This window comes from Schistocerca gregaria, chromosome 3 (genome assembly GCF_023897955.1).
Source record: "Schistocerca gregaria isolate iqSchGreg1 chromosome 3, iqSchGreg1.2, whole genome shotgun sequence".
NCBI lineage: Eukaryota > Metazoa > Arthropoda > Insecta > Orthoptera > Acrididae > Schistocerca > Schistocerca gregaria.
The window spans coordinates 766,476,021-766,493,641 of NC_064922.1; the positions used below are offsets into that span (position 1 = coordinate 766,476,021).

General features: G+C 41.6%; 1 protein-coding gene across 1 annotated transcript in view; it reads left to right on the forward strand.

The window, feature by feature from the left end:
- The window catches only part of LOC126354016 (ATP-dependent translocase ABCB1-like), a 196,009-nt gene extending 178,771 nt beyond the window's left edge, over positions 1-17,238 (forward strand). Inside the window, exons 20-23 of the mRNA XM_050003339.1 lie at positions 9,836-10,030; positions 11,450-11,656; positions 11,765-11,911; positions 15,693-17,238. Of these exons, the coding sequence (XP_049859296.1) occupies positions 9,836-10,030; positions 11,450-11,656; positions 11,765-11,911; positions 15,693-15,887 (744 nt within the window). The 3' untranslated portion in view covers positions 15,888-17,238. The remainder of the gene's footprint in view (positions 1-9,835; positions 10,031-11,449; positions 11,657-11,764; positions 11,912-15,692) is intronic.
- Positions 17,239-17,621: the final 383 nt, after the last annotated feature.

A 17,621-nucleotide genomic window follows, 5' to 3' on the forward strand; every position in this document is an offset into this window, starting at 1 on the left:
AATACCCTCATACTTCCAGAATAATGAAAGAGACCAATCCCATAAAGCACATATGCTGACAAGTGTTAATATTATTGAACTATCAATTTTATAAGACTCGGCAACAATATTCAGAAACTTATGACCTACAGTGGAATGGAAAGACTGACACAGGGCGAAATTGGGCAAGATCAGTCAGAGTCCCAGAGAAATGTCTTGTCTTAAAGGTAGGTTGAAGAAACTCAAACCTGCGTTTGTGTTATTTGTAGATTCGATAAAAGCTTATGAGAACGTCGAGTAGAACACATTCATGGAAATTATAAAACTAGTAGGGATAAAAATCAGAAATCAGACAGCAGTTATAAGAGCCAAAGTGTATGACAAGGAAACAGTAGTTGAGACGATAGTGAGATAAGGCTATATTGCCTATCTCCGATGTCGTACAATCTGTGCTCATTGAGAAACCTGTGAAGAATACCAAGCGAAAATTAGAAATGAAAATTTAAGTTCAAACAGAAGAAATAAATAATTTGAGGCTTGATGACGACATTGCACCGCTGTCAGTAACAGTCGCTGACTTGTAGAATGTTATAACCCTCCTATCTCTCCGGCTGATTAGGCTTTTCTGTATGACCGTCTACCTAAAGTCCGTAATCTTTGGGGAAAAGGCATCTATTCCGAAGAATAATGCAAAACAGAGAGTAGATGAAGTTATAACCGAATCTCCACTGCTCAGTACTTTAGCAATAAAGATTAGAAACACAGTTCTGTTAACTTTATGTATTTTTATTGTGTAAACTAATTTTTAATTAACAGTAGTTAGTGGAAAATTTGGAAGAAAGGTTTTCTAAGTATATCATTAATGAAATAACGAACGGTCGCCAGCTCCTCGCCGGAACAAGAATAATTAAATTGAGACTGAACTTAATACCCGTAAGAAATCTTAGTAAGAACAGTTACTGGCGTCATGACGTACGAACAGTAGCGCTTTCAAGTGCTTGACACCACACACGTCACAGCAGTCAGATGATAATCAAATAGCAAGCAACGTCTCATATTAATTTTCAGAGAGCAATTAAAGTAAGATTGTTTACTGGCTGTGGAGAGAAACTTTTTGTTACGTTACTCACCGTAATACCGACTGTCATAGTTGCAGCAAGCAGGAAGATTGTGGGAATTTACTCACTGGTAAGGACTGCCATTTATCTAGCAGTTGCTGCGATATTTATTTGTAATAAAAGTTACAAATTATGACACAAGCTGCAAATCAGAACTGTGCGTTGACAATGAAATTCAGTGTCCAAGTTAGGTAAAGTTTTACTTCAATTTTTTTAATATGAAAGTTACTCTGTTTTTAGCAAATGAATTAATACTAGCTTTTGCATCAATACTACTGACATTATTCTTACTACAATCAAAGATTTCATTATTACGTAACTGTCCAAAAGTTGGAAAAATTATGTTTTGATGATGCAATAAATGCATGTTCACTTCATTTCCAGTTCATTTTCTGATTATTATGGGATAGGATGGATACTACTTGGATAATGACTTACGAAAATTATTTACTTGACAACATGCACGAAAACAATGTTACTCAAGCAATAAAATTGCAACTACGCTGTTCAGTCTATTACACTTCTAGTTATAAAAAGTCTAGATCTTACTTCACTTCATGATGCCGTTGGTTTGTCGAGTGGCTTCATTTAGCGGTAAATAGGGCACAGGTTGATCTTCTTGCGGCACCATAGCCAATAACAAGGGCCAACAGTACTCCTGATGTTATGTGAATCACTCTTGCTGCATTTGTACTGTACCCAATAAATGCCATACCTTTCCCATATTAAACATCCGCCAACACAGCCAATGACACCAATCTGCTCCTCGCGACTCCCAACTTGTACTTTTTTGGCGCGCTCGCACTCCCAGCGATAATGTGTTTACAGTTTATTACACTCTTTGACAATAGTTTCTCCCTGATTAGGCCAGCGAGTCTACTTACTAAATGTTAACATTTCATGCGAATACTCTTTCTTAAATAACAAATAGCATTTGTAATTTGACAACTTATTTGCAAGAATAATATTCAGCACAACTAATAAAGCAGACTGCGCAAAACACGTAGAAAATGTATGATCATCCGCAGAGTTGTGGTATTACAATGTGTTGAATCGATCGACTGAAGTCGAATCAACTCTGGCGGCGCAGAGAGATTAAGAAATGGGGTACTGAAACTGTTGCGTTTGGGCAGGCAGTTTAACTGAGAAGGGTCGAGGCAGAGGGTATATAAGATGCAGAATGGCAAAAACAAGAAAAGCGTTCCTGAAAACGAGATGTGTGTTAACGTCGAATATAAATTCAAATGTTAGGAAATCTCCTCTGACATATGTAGTGCAGCCTCGTACGGAAGTTGAATATGCACAATAAAGATTCATACAAGAAGAACGTAGAAGGTTTTGAAATGTAGTGCTACAGAAGAATGTTGAATAGTAGATGAATACTTCCAAATACTAATAGCGACGTACTGAACCAAATTAGACTGAAGAGAGATTGAGAGAAAGGATCGGTTGATAGCACACACCTAAGAAATCAAGCAATTTTCTATTTTTTAGTGTAGGGAACTGTGTGTGAGGGGAGGTGTGAGGGAGGGAGGGGAAGGGGGAGAGGTAAAGACTACAGAGGAAGAACAAGACCTGCCTACAGTAAAAGCAGGTTCATATGGATAGAAGTACTTTTGCAGGACTGAAGAGAGTTGCACAGGATAGACTGGCTCATAGATTTGTGTCAACCCGGCTTCGGACTGAAAACCACTGCAACAGCTTACGATACACTCAGGGGACGAAAGCAACGGTACAGCATTATACACATATAGAGATAGCGATGGTATCACTTACACAAGGTATTAAAATATAGTGCATTAGCGTAGCTGTAATTTCTACTCGGTTGATTCATGTGAAAAGGTTTCCAATGTGATTATGGCCGCACAACGGGAATTAACAAACTTTGAATGCGAAATGGTAGTTCCAGCTAGATGCATGGGTCACTACATTTCGGAAATCTTTAGGGAACTCAATATTCAGAGATTCACAGTGTCATGAGTGTGCCGAGAATACCAAATTCCAGGCATTACCTCTGACCATGGACAACGTCGTGGCCGACGGGCTTCACTTACCGACCGAGAGCAGCGGCGTTTGTGTAGAGTACACAAGTAACGATGCTTAAACAACAGCAGAAATCAATGAGGGACATACAACGGACGTATGCTTTAGGATAGTGTGGCGAAGTTTGGCGTTCATAGACTACGAAAGCAGGCGACCGAGCGAGTGCCTTTGCTAACAGGACGACATCGTCTGCAGCGCCTCTCATGGGCTTGTGACCATATTGGTTGGTGCTAGGCGATTAGAAAGCCGTGGCCTGGTCAGATGGGTCCCGATTTCTGTTAGTAAGAGCTGATGGTAGGAGTCGAGTTTGGTGAAGCCATGGCCCCAATTTGTCAACAAGGCACTACGCAAGCTGGTGGTGGCTCCATAATGGAGTGGGCTATGTTTACATGAAAATCGTTAGGTCCCCTGAGCCAACTGAACCGATCCTTGCAGCCAAACTACGAAGGAAGTTTTCTGTATGTCAATGAGGCATGTCACCAGGCCACAACCGACTCGTTTGAAGAACATTCCGGACAATTCTTGCGATAAAGATAGCGATCCAGATCGCTCAACATGGACCTCATCAAATATTTATGGGATATAATCGAGAGGTCAGTTCGTGCACAAAATCTTGGTTCAAATGGCACTGAGCACTATGTGACTTAACATCTGAGGTCATCAGTCCCCTAGAACTTACAACTACTTAATCCTGAGGACATCACGCACGTCCATGCCCGAGGAACGATTCGAACCTGCGACCGTAGCAGTCGCGCGGTTCCGGACTGAAGCGCTTAGAACCGCTCGGACACCGCGGTCGGCTACAAAACCTTGCACTGACAGCGTTCTGCAATTAGGACGGTTATAGAGGCATCGTGGCTCCGTATTTCTGCGAAGGACTTCGAACGACTTGTTGAGTCCATGCCACGTCGAGTTGCTGCACTACGCCGTGGCGAAGAATGTGCGACACGATAGTAGAAGGTATCTCGTGACTTCTGTCCCCTCAGTACACTTTGACATACCATGAATATTTTGTTAGTGTTGCAATGTCGAATGATAACAACTTCGTGATGTGTGTGTCGTTAACTACAAGCGTTTCACAACTACATCGTAGTCCCTAAATACCGCTTAAGTGGTTCATTATGGTAATTTGCTCGCACGAATGCGACCGGTAACTGGCAGTTACAGAAAGCTAAAGATAAAAAGTCCTCATAGCGTCATGAATATTTGCTTTCACGTGATGTCAGAGCTAATTAACTGCAAACGTATTTAATTTAAGCCTACATTTCGACGAATATTTCCATGCAATTCAATATTAACTATAAAAATACAATAACTTAATTAGAAACGAACCGTGTGGCTAACAGCCCAGGAACAACGCCGTATTTCATCCGATAGACTGCATTGATGTAATTATCTAAGTTTAATGTTGGAAAAATGCTCTCCATTCTGAGACATTTGTTAGGTCCCCTAGACCAACTGAACCTATCCTTGCAACCCACAGTACGACAAATTGGTTCCATTCTTTTTAGGGCATGAGCTACCGGATGGTGGATTTTAAATGAACTAATCTGATGCGTAACTAACACTTAACTTAATCCAGTAAACTGTTGTGGGGGCCTGCCAAAGTGGCCGTGCGGTTGTAGGAGCTGCAGTCTGGAACCGTGAGACCGCTACCGTCGCATGTTCGAATCCTGCCTCGGGCATGAATGTGTGTGATGCCCTTAGGTTAGTTGGGTTTAACTAGTTCTAAGTTCTAGGGGACTAATGACCTCAGAAGTTGAGTTCCATAGTGCTCAGAGCCATTTTGTTGTGAGGTGCTGATGTGACTAGCACAGCCCAGCAAAGTTATCTGACTTAATTTGTCTTGTTTCCTCAAAGAAACAAAAAATATTTTTTCCAAATTGTTAAAAATGTATGGGAAGCATACTAACGTGTTTCAAAACTACCTGAATTCATTTTGCAATCCAGCGGAAACAAGAAAGAACAGTCGCAGATCGTCGCATCACCTTCGCCAAATGTCTCTAGCGACACTACACAATCACGAAAATACTGTTCGTCAACCAGCCGTAGAACCTCATACCAAACGCTGATGCCAGATGGTGTACTGCGCTGCATCACACTGTGAAACCTGCTGCCACTGAACCATTTCGAGAGACACTGAGCACCCACTCGTGTCATCAGTAGCACCAATATCAAAACTGCCTAATAATGTCTTTTGGCGTTTTGTTTCGACACTGATATATGTACCTGGACTATAACAGAAGTCCTCAGTAACGTACCAACAGTTGTGACGATCGGTTTGTACAATTTAGCGGAGAAATACATAAAAGACGTCTATGGGCTGTGCACTCTACCAGAGAGATAAATCGAAATCAGTGTCGTACAGCTGTGTCATCTCGTTCTGTGTTGTAGTCATCAACAGTCGTTCCCGGAGGATGGTAAGGAGCCAAAGTTCTCTAGTGACAAGCAGGAGAGACGCATCCTGTTGCTTAACGTTACCCGCAGCAACTGACCGAATACAGATACGCTAAACCCCGTACATTGTTGCGATGGGATCTGGCAGCACTCACGTATCGAAAAGGGCGCATAATTCCGTTCCATTGCTGTTCTATTGATATGGTTAATAAACAAAACGCAGATATCGGTGTTACTGGTCTTCATGGGGTATTTTCTTCAACGCCGAAGAGAGTGACATTCAACGAAGTCATCAACGTTCCATATTTTGGGGTCTGACTATCAGGTTTTGCTGTAAGTATAGTAAGGGATTATTTTTATATCACGCGAAACGGTTTACAGTGTAATATTATATCACAAAAGATGCTTGGTGTTTGGGTCGTTGCCTCTTCAATGATCCACCACAACACACATTCGCAACGGTACCACCTTTGAAACTTCATGTCGTACTGAGCCAGCAGAACATAAATAATATACAAAAACGTAATATCTGGAAAACAGAATGAAATGGCCTAACACAAGTCGGCGTGGTAGCTTTTCCACTATTTATCATTTATACATGTTCAACCCTTTGGTATTGAAAATGTTGCACATGCCGATGGTACAACTGATATTTATCAGGGAAAAACTTCCGAAAAATTGGAAGAAACCTTTCATAGGTATAGCCTAGTGAGACGTGAACACACATTAATTCTTGTCAGCTGAAGAACAAGCGGTCGTTCAGGAAACTGGCACCATTGCCCTACATCAAAATGTCTAGGCGTTACTCTAAATCAGTTCTTAAAGTTTGTTGAGAAATACCGTCGGGATACCAAACAAAATCTGTGCCACAATAAACACCCCAAATATGCATCCGGGTACAGATGGAGTATAGATCCCCAGGTATTTTCAACAACAGCTCTGATCTTCGGTGTCCGGCTGAAGAAGATAGAATCGCTGTCATAAATCATCACCCATTAACTGGCCCGTCAGGTCACCCGACCTAACCCCATTAGACTTCTGTTCAGGAGGCTAGTTAAAAGGCAATGTGTACGCAACGCTGTTGCCCGCATTAAAGCGCGCCGAGGTGATGTTGATGTGCAACACAACATACGTTCCAACGCGTTGCAAGTGCATTGAGATGGGTGGGGTACATTTGAACACCTCTTGTAGGATGGATCAGTCATCTGTCGCACCATTATTATTATGTCCACCATAGCGCCTACACACTATTTTGGTAAGCAATATTCACACGTCTCTTCATATCTATTCATGGATGTGTGTGATCTTCAACCAGCTCGAGTTCCGTAACGATCTAAAATCTTACACGTGTTCATAAGACTTTTCAGTTTATTTTCGCCAGCAGAACCACCTGCCAAATTATGTGAACTTCCTCCCAAATCATCTTGTATGTGGTAGTACTATAAGACGTTGTTTGTAATCTTTTTTTTTCCTTTTTATTCTCTCATAATCTGCCGTGATATTTCTCTACTAAATATACGGGTATATGAAATTGTTTTTGATACGAATAAGAAAGAGAGAAACCGCATGTGGCATTTCTCAACTCCGTTATACGTTTCTCCTAATTTTCATGGAAATACTTTCGCGTACTGTTTGAACGCAGTATAAGTTTCTGTCGACGACAGCAGTATTTGTAACTTTGTGAAATCTGATTGGCGTTCTTGGAACCCACTGCCCCTTAACATAGTTTGCTTTGAATAGTACGGAAGGCTGGAAACTGGGATACGTGTCACAGATTACCGTCAGAGGCGAGCGGGACTGATGCACTATGAAGACGGAAAACGGAGGACAAAAGGATATCGACACTCTCGTTGAACACCGTGGACGGCTGTTGACTGAAGTAGGTCCGCGAAATGGGTTTTGTTCTTTCAGGTCCGTATTACTTTGACAAGTTGCCAGTGTTTAAGATTTGCAGCTTATATTGTGCACATGATAAAATCTCCAGCGTTATCCAAGCAATGAAACAGAAGTTGCAGCACCTTCTCAACCACTTTCGCCTTTGAAACAGCGTTCTTTTGTCTTTCGCTAGCCACCCCTTGCAACGCCTCAAATGTAATCTGAGTTGTCAACGTTTTCTCTGTAATACACACACCAAAAAAGTTTTGCATCAACTCGGTTCCGAGAGTTCTGGAACCTGTACGGAAATTTGGAATAGAGAACAATATAAACATCAGTTCCGCCCTTTTTGTTGTTCATTAAAACCACACATTGCATGTTGTACTCCCATACAGTGAGACCTTCAGAGGTGCTGGTCCAGATTTCTGTACACTCCGGTACCACTAATACCCAGTAGCACGTCCTCTTGCATTGGTGCATGCCTGTATTCGTCGTGGTATACTATCCACAAGTTCATCAAGGCACTGTTGGTCCAGATTGTCCCGCTCCTCAACGGCGATTCGCCGTAGATCCCTCAGAGTGGCTGGTGGGTCACGTCGTCCATAAACAGCCCTTTTCAATCTATCCCAGGCATGGGTTCATGTCTGGAGAACATGCTGGCCACTCTAGTCGAGCGATGTCGTTACCCTGAAAGAAGTCATTCACAATATGTGCACGACGGGGGCGCGAATTGTCGTCCATGAAGACGAGTGCCTCGCCAATATGCTGCCGATATGGCTGCACTATCTGTAGGAGGATGGCATTCACGATCGTACAGCCGTTACGTCGCCTTCCATGACCATGTGTGTATTTGTATAGGTGCTTTTGTTGCTTGGTATGGTTGCCAGGAGTCACGTTTTGGCAGGATTGTCAAGATTATCCATATCAGAAGCGACTCATTGTCGGGATATATAAAAATCCGTATTACACCGAAGCGGATATTGTTTCACATAAAGTACTCTGTTCATTGCATCTATGTTTAAAATGAGAGGAAGTCTTGTAAACGTAACAGAAAACCAAAAATTAGCTTTTAGTCCCAAGAAATTTAGACTAACAAAAGCGCTGCTCTAAGTTGATGTTCGATGAAAAGCATATGAGGTTTCATCGCTGTCTTAGAAACCATGAGAACATGTATAAAGGTGTGAGTTCCTTGTTTTCTCTAGCGTATTCTAAAACTGTTTCGGAAAGACGTTTAATCCTCCGAAGATCTCTTGGCAGGCTGAGAGAAACTATTTGTCATGGGCCACATAAGAAGCTGTATTATCCACTCGACTGCAGTTTCTCGACAGGGAAAATGGAGGATTCAACTGAGAAACTTGAAATGCGAGCACAAATATCGATTAGGTAATATGTGGTATTTTTGGTCAATTGTGGCTGATTTAAATTGTTTTGCCTGCGTAGTTTAAATTTTAAGTGTTCAAAACAATAAATCTTTAACAATAGGGTATGAAGCGTGTTCCAGGGGAAATGGTCAACATTCAAGAATGTGACAGGTACGACCAATCGAAACAAAAAATCTACTAAACATCGGCTCTGAAATGCAGCCCGTGAAAGTTATGAGCACTTGCTCACCTTCAAACTGGCGAAGGAAGTGTCTTCTATTGCATGCTCCTTGTTTGGAATATTCTAAGAGGAGGTAATATGGACCAAAACAAGAACAAAAGTCATGTAACATTGGGCCCTAAAATGCATACCTTAAGAGCTATGAGAACTTTCTCAGTAGAGAACACGTGTTTCACAGTGTCGAAGATGAACAAGTGTTCATGGCTTGTAAGATATACGTTTCAGATCCCATCTTTGCTAGCCTTTTTTTTTATATCCAAACTACCACCTCTCAAAATACGGAAATCAAAGAGCCTGCAGTAGAAGAAATTTGTTTCATAGTATGGAAGTGTCCATAGCTTGTAAGGTATGAGTTTTAGATCTAGACATTTTTACTTTCGAATGGTCGTTCATGACATGGCTCTGATTATTGACCATTTCTTCTGGGAAAGCCTTTTATATTTAAATTTTACATCAGTTTTTGTTGATTTTACCTTGGAAGATGTCAGTTTCCTGAGTTTGTTCGGCTTAGAAATGTCAGATTCGTAAAAGATACTACCTTTGTTTGAAAAAAAGAAAAACTGACAACCTTGATTGGTGGACACAGAAACTGCGATGTTAATTAGGTATGAGACTTAGGAACAACGTTCTCGTTTCCAACAGACGTACTTGTCATCTCTGTGATTTGTGGAACATCTTATGATGGCTCCCACGAAAGACTGTGGCCAATTCTCACACACTTCTTCGGAAGATTTGATGAACAGCTTCACTTGATTATCTAATCACATATTAGTTTTTATTTGTCAGCGAATGGATAATAACACATTTTGGACGTTCTACAGACTGCAGCCGGGGATGTGAGCTACTCGGACGTGGAGTTCTGGTACCCGACACGGCCTGGCTTGACGGTACTGAAGGGCCTCGACCTGGAAGTGTGTAAAGGCCAGACAGTGGCGCTGGTGGGCCCTTCTGGCTGCGGCAAGTCCACCTGCATTCAGCTGCTCGAGAGGTTCTACGACGCAGCCTCCGGCACTGTGGTGAGTACGCGAACCTACCACCGCTCTGGTCTCTGTCACCTTCCACAACAATGAGCTATTTTCTGTTTGTCACCTGCCCTTCATCTGCCTCTATAACTGGCACGACGAACGCATGTATTCAACGCGGAGGCAATCTGAACGCTGTAGGAGGCGAGATTTCCATAATCGATGTTCGCCTACAAGGAGTAGAAAGTTGGTAATGCCATTTTCCTTAACACCCCAAGTTCTACGATTCTTCCATACGAATGCAGATAGGAATTCGGCGTGAATTTTAAAATGCAAATCGAAATTAAAAATTTACCATCCGGCGGCCATAATACCAAATGCTGTAAAAGCTGGACAATTTGCCATTATAGCATGAGTGACAGATCTAACAACTGCGCCAGACATTTTTCTTATATAGGCGTAGGCGATCGCTGCGTCGTATTCTGCCAGGTTACATATCTCTGTATTTGAATACGCATGCCTACCATTATTTCTTTAGCGCTTCAGTGTATATTGCTTCCACCTCAGTATATCTCGCGTAAAGATCATGAACATAAAATTAGAGAGATTCGAGCCCTGTGGAGGCTTACCAGAAATCGTTCTTGCCGCGAGATACGCGCGACTGGGAGAGGGAAAGGGACAGGTGACAGTGGTACACAACTACCCTCCGCCACACACTTGTGGAGAATAGATGTATATGTCGATGTATACGAGTCGAGAAACGGTGGCTACGCATCTCTGGAAAGAGGTGAGTGTTTTTGTGGTTGATTTCATGGAACGTGGATCATCTATTATAACTCACCAAACTGAGATGTGCCATCCAGAACTTTTAGTGTATGAAACGGTTATCCAGGACAGTTTTCCACAGCAAGGAGCAGACACACATCGCTGTCCCATATTAAGGACAAAGTTCAGCGTTTTAAATGGGAACATGTCCACCACCCACTCTAATCAGCTCATACTCAGCGTCTGCTGCCCCTTCTTGCACTGGAATCAATGTCTTAGTGGCCGATGGTTTGGCACGAGGGATTCAGGATTGTCATTTTCAACTGGTACAGTTCCCAAATGGCGATTAGTTGTGCAGCGTATTCGTTGGATTCGTTGGAAAATGTTTTTAGGGGATTCTGGGGATTCTATTGTCCCACAAACTTACTTTTAGAATACGTGACGTACGTTCTACTTCTCATTTTAACGGTGATCATATGAACGAAAATAAAATCCACGCTCATTGTTGTATTGTCAGAAGAAATGTTTCTCTTTGAATGAGTGTGATATTTTCAAAATCATTTTTTGCTAGTACTATATTTCAAAGCATGTTACTCAAAAATACGTTTTCTTTCTTTGTCCCAAAGTACAGCAGAAATGTTGAAGCTGTGTGTCGAAAGGAAATCTTCTCCGAAGTGATCTAGCAAGAAAAATAATTTTTCTTTTCAGGCCCTAGACGAACGAGATGTGTCCCAAGTCAAAATGTCTTCACTACGATCCCAGCTGGGACTTGTTCAACAGGAGCCAGTTCTCTTTGACAGAACTATTGCCGAAAATATTGCTTATGGTGACAACGACCGCGATGTTTCCATGGACGAAATCATCGAGGTAGCAAAAAAAGCTAATGTCCACAAATTCATAACGGCTTTGCCACAGGTATGACTGACTGACTAACGAAGGGTGAAATTTACATTAGATTTTAAATCTTTTTGATATACGGCGTCTTTGCCCAATATTAAATTTAGTTGTGAATTTTTGACACAGGGTTACGAAACGCGCATGGGTGAAAAAGGCGCACAGCTCAGTGGAGGGCAGAAACAACGAGTAGCAATTGCAAGGGCTTTGGTTCGTAATCCACGCGTGCTTCTACTGGATGAAGCAACATCAGCCTTGGACACAGAGAGTGAAAAGGTATGTCATGAAAACGTAATTGCTTCTAAATTACCTCTCGGCTTCCGTCTCAGGTTCTTCGGCGTTGTTTGATCAGTTTCCTGAAGTTTCGCCAGCACTATTGGCCACATTGTCAACGCTTCACCGCCCATTACTGGCGGCCGGCTGTAGTCGAGCACGCGGTAGCTGATTATACACCTTTAATAACAAAAAAAAGGACACCACGAAGGAATTATCCGAATGAGACAGTTTCAGAAAATGTATAATTTATTCAAGAGAAAGAGCTTCACAAATTGAGCAAGTCAATAACGCGTTGGTCCACCTCTGAGGCTTGTGCAAGCAGTTACTCGGCTTGGCACGGACCTACTTAGTTGTGGGATGTCCTGGTATCGTGCTAAATTCTGTCCAACTGACGGTTTAGACAGTAAAATTTCCTGCCCATAATGCTCTGAACATGTTCAGTTGGGGAGAGATCCGGCAAATTACTGGCCAACATAGGGTTTGCGAAGTACGGCGAAAAGCAATAAAAATTCTCGCCGTGTGCGGGTGGATATTATCTTGCTGAAATCTACGCCCAGCATGGCTTGCCATGAAGGGCGCCGTGTATGACAACCAAAGGGATCTTGCTGTGATGAGGAATTGAACCCCAGACCAGCAGTCCTTGTTGCTGGGCCGTATAGTGTGTGACAGATTGGTATCCCACAACTTTTTGGGGCAGCTACAGACAAGTGTTCGGGGCTCAGTTCGAATTGGGACGATTCTACTCCAATCAATGAGATTCCAGGTCGACGATGTATCTAGGGACACCCCAGACACTGGTGGGTTACCAGCCTTACTGTCGTCCACCATTCGTTCCGACAAGTGGGAGTGATGGTCTGGGGTGCCCTTTCTTTACACAGCAGTACCCATTTGGTTGTAATCCGCGGCAGACTTACAGTACGGTACGATATTCAACTCTCCGTTGTGTTACCCTTCATGGTAAGCCGTACTGGGCTTATATTTCAGCAAGATGATGTTCGTCTGCACGCGACAAGGGTTTTTATTGCTTTTTTTGCTTTCCAAACCCTATTTCGGGCAGCAAAGTTGCTCGATCTCTCCCCAGTTGAAGAAGTTTTCGACCGCTATGGGCAGGGTCCTCCAACCAGATCGGAATTATTGCCTTCTAACGCGGCTATCGGACATAATTCGACATATCGCTCGGAAGAACATCCAACAACTCTATCAGTGTATGCCTTTCTCTGTCATGAATCATGCAAAACTTCTGAAATGGTAATCATTTGTTTGTCTGTATACGTACATCCTATCTACCGATTTCGGTCCCATCCGGATAATTACTACATCGTGTCCACTATTATTTTAAAAAAATAATGTAGGTACTTGCCACCCCAACGTCCAAGTGTTTTTCAGTCCTCAATAAAGCTGCGGTTCTTCCCTGCTACCTGCAACGGTCGTTCGCTGCTGCTTGGGAGGATTTATTCTTTGCTGTTGAAGCTATTGTCACAATTGTGTATGTCTGTTGCTTCCCAGAACAAACAGGGGTGATAGCTCTTCTCTATACTGTGGTCAGTCTCATAAAGCGTGTGCTCCACCACGGTCGACATCGCCATGTGCCGCAATGCAAGGTCTCTTATATCCGATGATCCTTGTGTTGACTGACACTCCAGTCATTCCAACATCGACTTTTCCACATGTACGTGAGTGCGATATATTGCCGACATTGCGAGTGATTTCCTTTTCTCCTCTGCCGATCGAACACAATCTTCGACCTTTTATGTCAGTTTATACATACCCTTTACGCCATATTAGCACCCCGTATGGCAGAAAGACCGTATCCGACAATTCTTTTCGCAGCGTGTTACTAGGCCAAGTGATTAATCATGTGACACTTCTTATGTGGCATTGTTCATGAGAAGCATTCTGCGTGTATCATCTCGTGTAAGAGGTGCTGCGTTTCATACCCGTCTTACTCGCGTTACGAGCGCATTAATCATGCCTCATTCCTGGCTCGGGTGGTGGTTTGATAGTTTGTGGGGATATCGGTCCGAGTATGTCGGAAAAATTTTGGAAATTTGTGGTAAGATCTTATGGGACCAAACTGCTGAGGCCATCGATCGTTAAACTTACACAGTGCTTAATCTAAGTTACGCTAATGTCAACACAAACACACACACACACACACACACACACACACACACACACACACACACACACACACATGCCCGAGGGAGGATTCGAACCTCCGGCAGGGGGCCCTGAGAAGGCGCCTCTGACCGCGCGGCCATTCCACGCAGCAAGTGTGTCGGTTTTCGACACACATTTTGTGGCAGGTTTCCAGCAACCCTAGTGACCAGCACATCTTGTAAGGTTAGCATCAGGCGCTTTTCTACTTTTATGCGTACCTCGTAGGTAGAGTTACGTCTACAATACCTTGGTTGTCTCGAGCCGTATGAGGAACAGCTCGTTGACTTTCTAATACACCTGAGACTGTCTTCACACCAGTAAAAAATTTACCTTGGAGGTAGAAAGTGACTAACAGCTACCCTTTCTAGATTTGTGGTCCCGAGGGATGGTGAAGTCCCGGGACACAGCGTGTATCAAAAACCGACACACGCCGACCGATATCGGCAGAAACTCTCAAATCACCAACCGACCCAGAAAAGGACATAATTAATTAATAACCTCGTTACGCGAGCAAGACGAGTATGCGAGCGGCAGAACCTCAGACGCGAGATGCTGCACCTAGAAAGGGCTCTGATGTGCAATGGGTGGTCCACCAGTTACATAAGAAGTGTCACAGAACCAAACACACGGTGAAGTGATACATCGGAAAAAGCATTGTAGGATATTACTTTTCATTCATACATTCCCAGAGTGACGGACATAATCGACAGATGTTATGCAAACAGGGCGTACGGAGTATACACCAACCATCAAGGAAGATCAAAGAGTGTCTCAAATCGGCAAAGGAGAACAGGGACTCACTTGCAATGCGGAGAAAAGTCTATCTTCGAAAGCCTAGACGATCAATGAACGTAAGCGGCATTGCAGGTAGGCACAGGTAGAGAAATCGGCCGTGGCGGAGCACGCGCTGTGTGAGAACGATCACCTCGAAAAATTATCTGACACGGAAGTTGTTGCTGTAGAGAAGAGCTATAGCACCTGCTTGTTCAGGGAAGATACAGAAATAAACAAACAAACATGAAAATATCTTCAAAGTGAACGGATCGTGGATTCCCGTGCTGCAGCGAACGACCGTTGCAGTTAGAAAGGGTAGAACCGCAGCGGTAATGACCACGGAAAAGGCCGTTCATACTGGCGGTCCAGGTGCAATTAGTCTGCAGCCACGAGCTCAGCTCCAGTCCACCAACAGCAATAGAGGTTGAAGTTCTGACAGTGCCAACAAGAGAAAACTCATCAGACAAATATCGACCGAAAAACCCAATACAGAAGCCTAAAGGCAGTTTGTCAGCGAGTAGCCGCGAACGACTTCGCATTTGTCTTTGTTGCTGTTCCTTAAAACTCAGTTGAGCAGCACATGAATTCTCCAAATGATACATCTATTTGCTAGTTATGTCCTGCAGTGAAGCTATTCATGTTTTTCCTATGATCTGACATTCTCTTGAGAGAAAGTTTTAAGCTTCGCTTTACCTTAAATTTCTTTGTCTCAGGTCAATTTTTTCTATTATTTTAGATATCTTTGAAGTCTTTTTTATCCGTCATACTCTTTTGCATTATTTTGTTTTGTTTTTATCTTTTGCTGAGAATACATAATAATCACAAAAGTAATAATTTTTTCCTTCAGATTGTCCAAGAGGCACTTGATAAGGCGAAAGAGGGTAGGACCTGCATAACAATTGCACACAGGCTATCTACGATTCAAGATGCTGACGTCATTTGTGTGATCAATCATGGAAAAGTTGCTGAAATAGGAAAGCATGCAGAACTGCTAGCTAAACGTGGCATTTACTACAAACTTCATAGTCTTCAGAGTACTTAACTTTCTCATTTTAGAGTCTGTTACCTAACATGAAGGAGGTACAGACTCAGAAGAGTATAAGTGGTAAATAACTGTGATAATTACATAAGAGGAAGAATATTGCACTTGGTCTAATATTTACCATCAATATGTTACGATATCTTATTTATGAGATCAAAATCGGTTTTTAATTATGGATTTGATTTGTTGTATGTACAAATCACGTTCCTGCTAAATGCCAAATATTTTGTGTTTTAATTAATATATTGACAGTATTGAGAATTGTGAAGCAAAGCTTTGTTATTCATGATTGAAAACGTTATGAGCATCCAGAATATTGAAGAATTCCTAAGAAATCATGGGTGACTTAACTAGGATGCTAAGCAGATGTAAGTTTGTAATCTGTGCTAGTTACATTCATTGATTGTAAATTATGGAATGTACTTACTTGATGAGGCTGGTTGATGAACAATAACTGTTGGTTTCGTATGCAACAGAGTACAAATTACAGTATTCCATTTTCATAAATGAAAGCAAAACATAAATGAATGATGATGATGTTCAGTCTACTGTAATCTTAAAGCCGTACTTCTAGTAGGCTTGTCTTGCATATAGTGGAAAACAATGTTATCAATTTTAAACCTTTTGTAGCTTTTATAATATTATGTGTCATTGTATAACTGTGGAAGAAATTACCTCAAGCTTTCAATGCATGTATAACAGTTTTCAGAACCAAAAATAATGATTTATAGGAAACACAAAAAAAAATCATCACTGTTACCTTTTTCTTAGCAAATTATCATTCTGATTAAGATGGCAACAAATATCTTTAATTTACTAAAAACACTAAAATACACAACATTTAAATATGAGATCATGAGACTATAATATTGTGGTCAAACTCTCAAAAAAGATTTGTAAAGTTCATAAAACACTTCATGTCTCACCAAGAGACCCAATAATAGAATGAACTCTTGTCAATATGTATGCCAACATTTGTGCTGATTTGTTTAGTCCCTTCAATCTTATGTTTCAGTAGATACCAACTGACAGTCCAGTAAATTGTTGAGGTATATGTTAGACACCACCAAGGCATTTGTGCATGTTCTGTTAGCATCTTGCTCTAATTGATCTGAAATTGTATCTTTACACACATGCATAAAGTGGTCTTTCGTTAACACTTACAGAACATGATATATGCTGAAAGCACATGCTTCATCCACGGTTTATGATATAACTCGGGTCAAATATGTAATTTGTGTCCTATATGGTGCTTCCATAAGTTAGTTTTTATATGCAACTACTGTATACATATGAATATTTTTATTTGTATTTAAATTTTAAAATATATTTTTGTAAACATCTTGTCACAGTTCTTTCTTTCATTCGAATAGCACTTTAATCCCAAGAAAATTAACGACACTGTCTAACTATAGTCATATATAAACACATGACAGTTTGCTATGATAAGCCATGCATCAAAATCAGTAACAATTAATGAGACTGCATGAATGTATTACGCAAACAGGTAAAATTTACATGACTTTTGGAGAAAATTCCTTCAAATATTGAATGAAACATTTATTCTGTGTTTACCTATGTTTATTTCGAATTTAGTTTGTATCTGAAACAAAAAGTCTCGAAAATAATGTTGAAATCTACGAAATGGAAAGAAGTTCCAGGTTGTTACCAATTCAGAGGAACGACAAATACTAAATATTTAGCATCGTACCCAACTTATTGTATAAGTTGTGC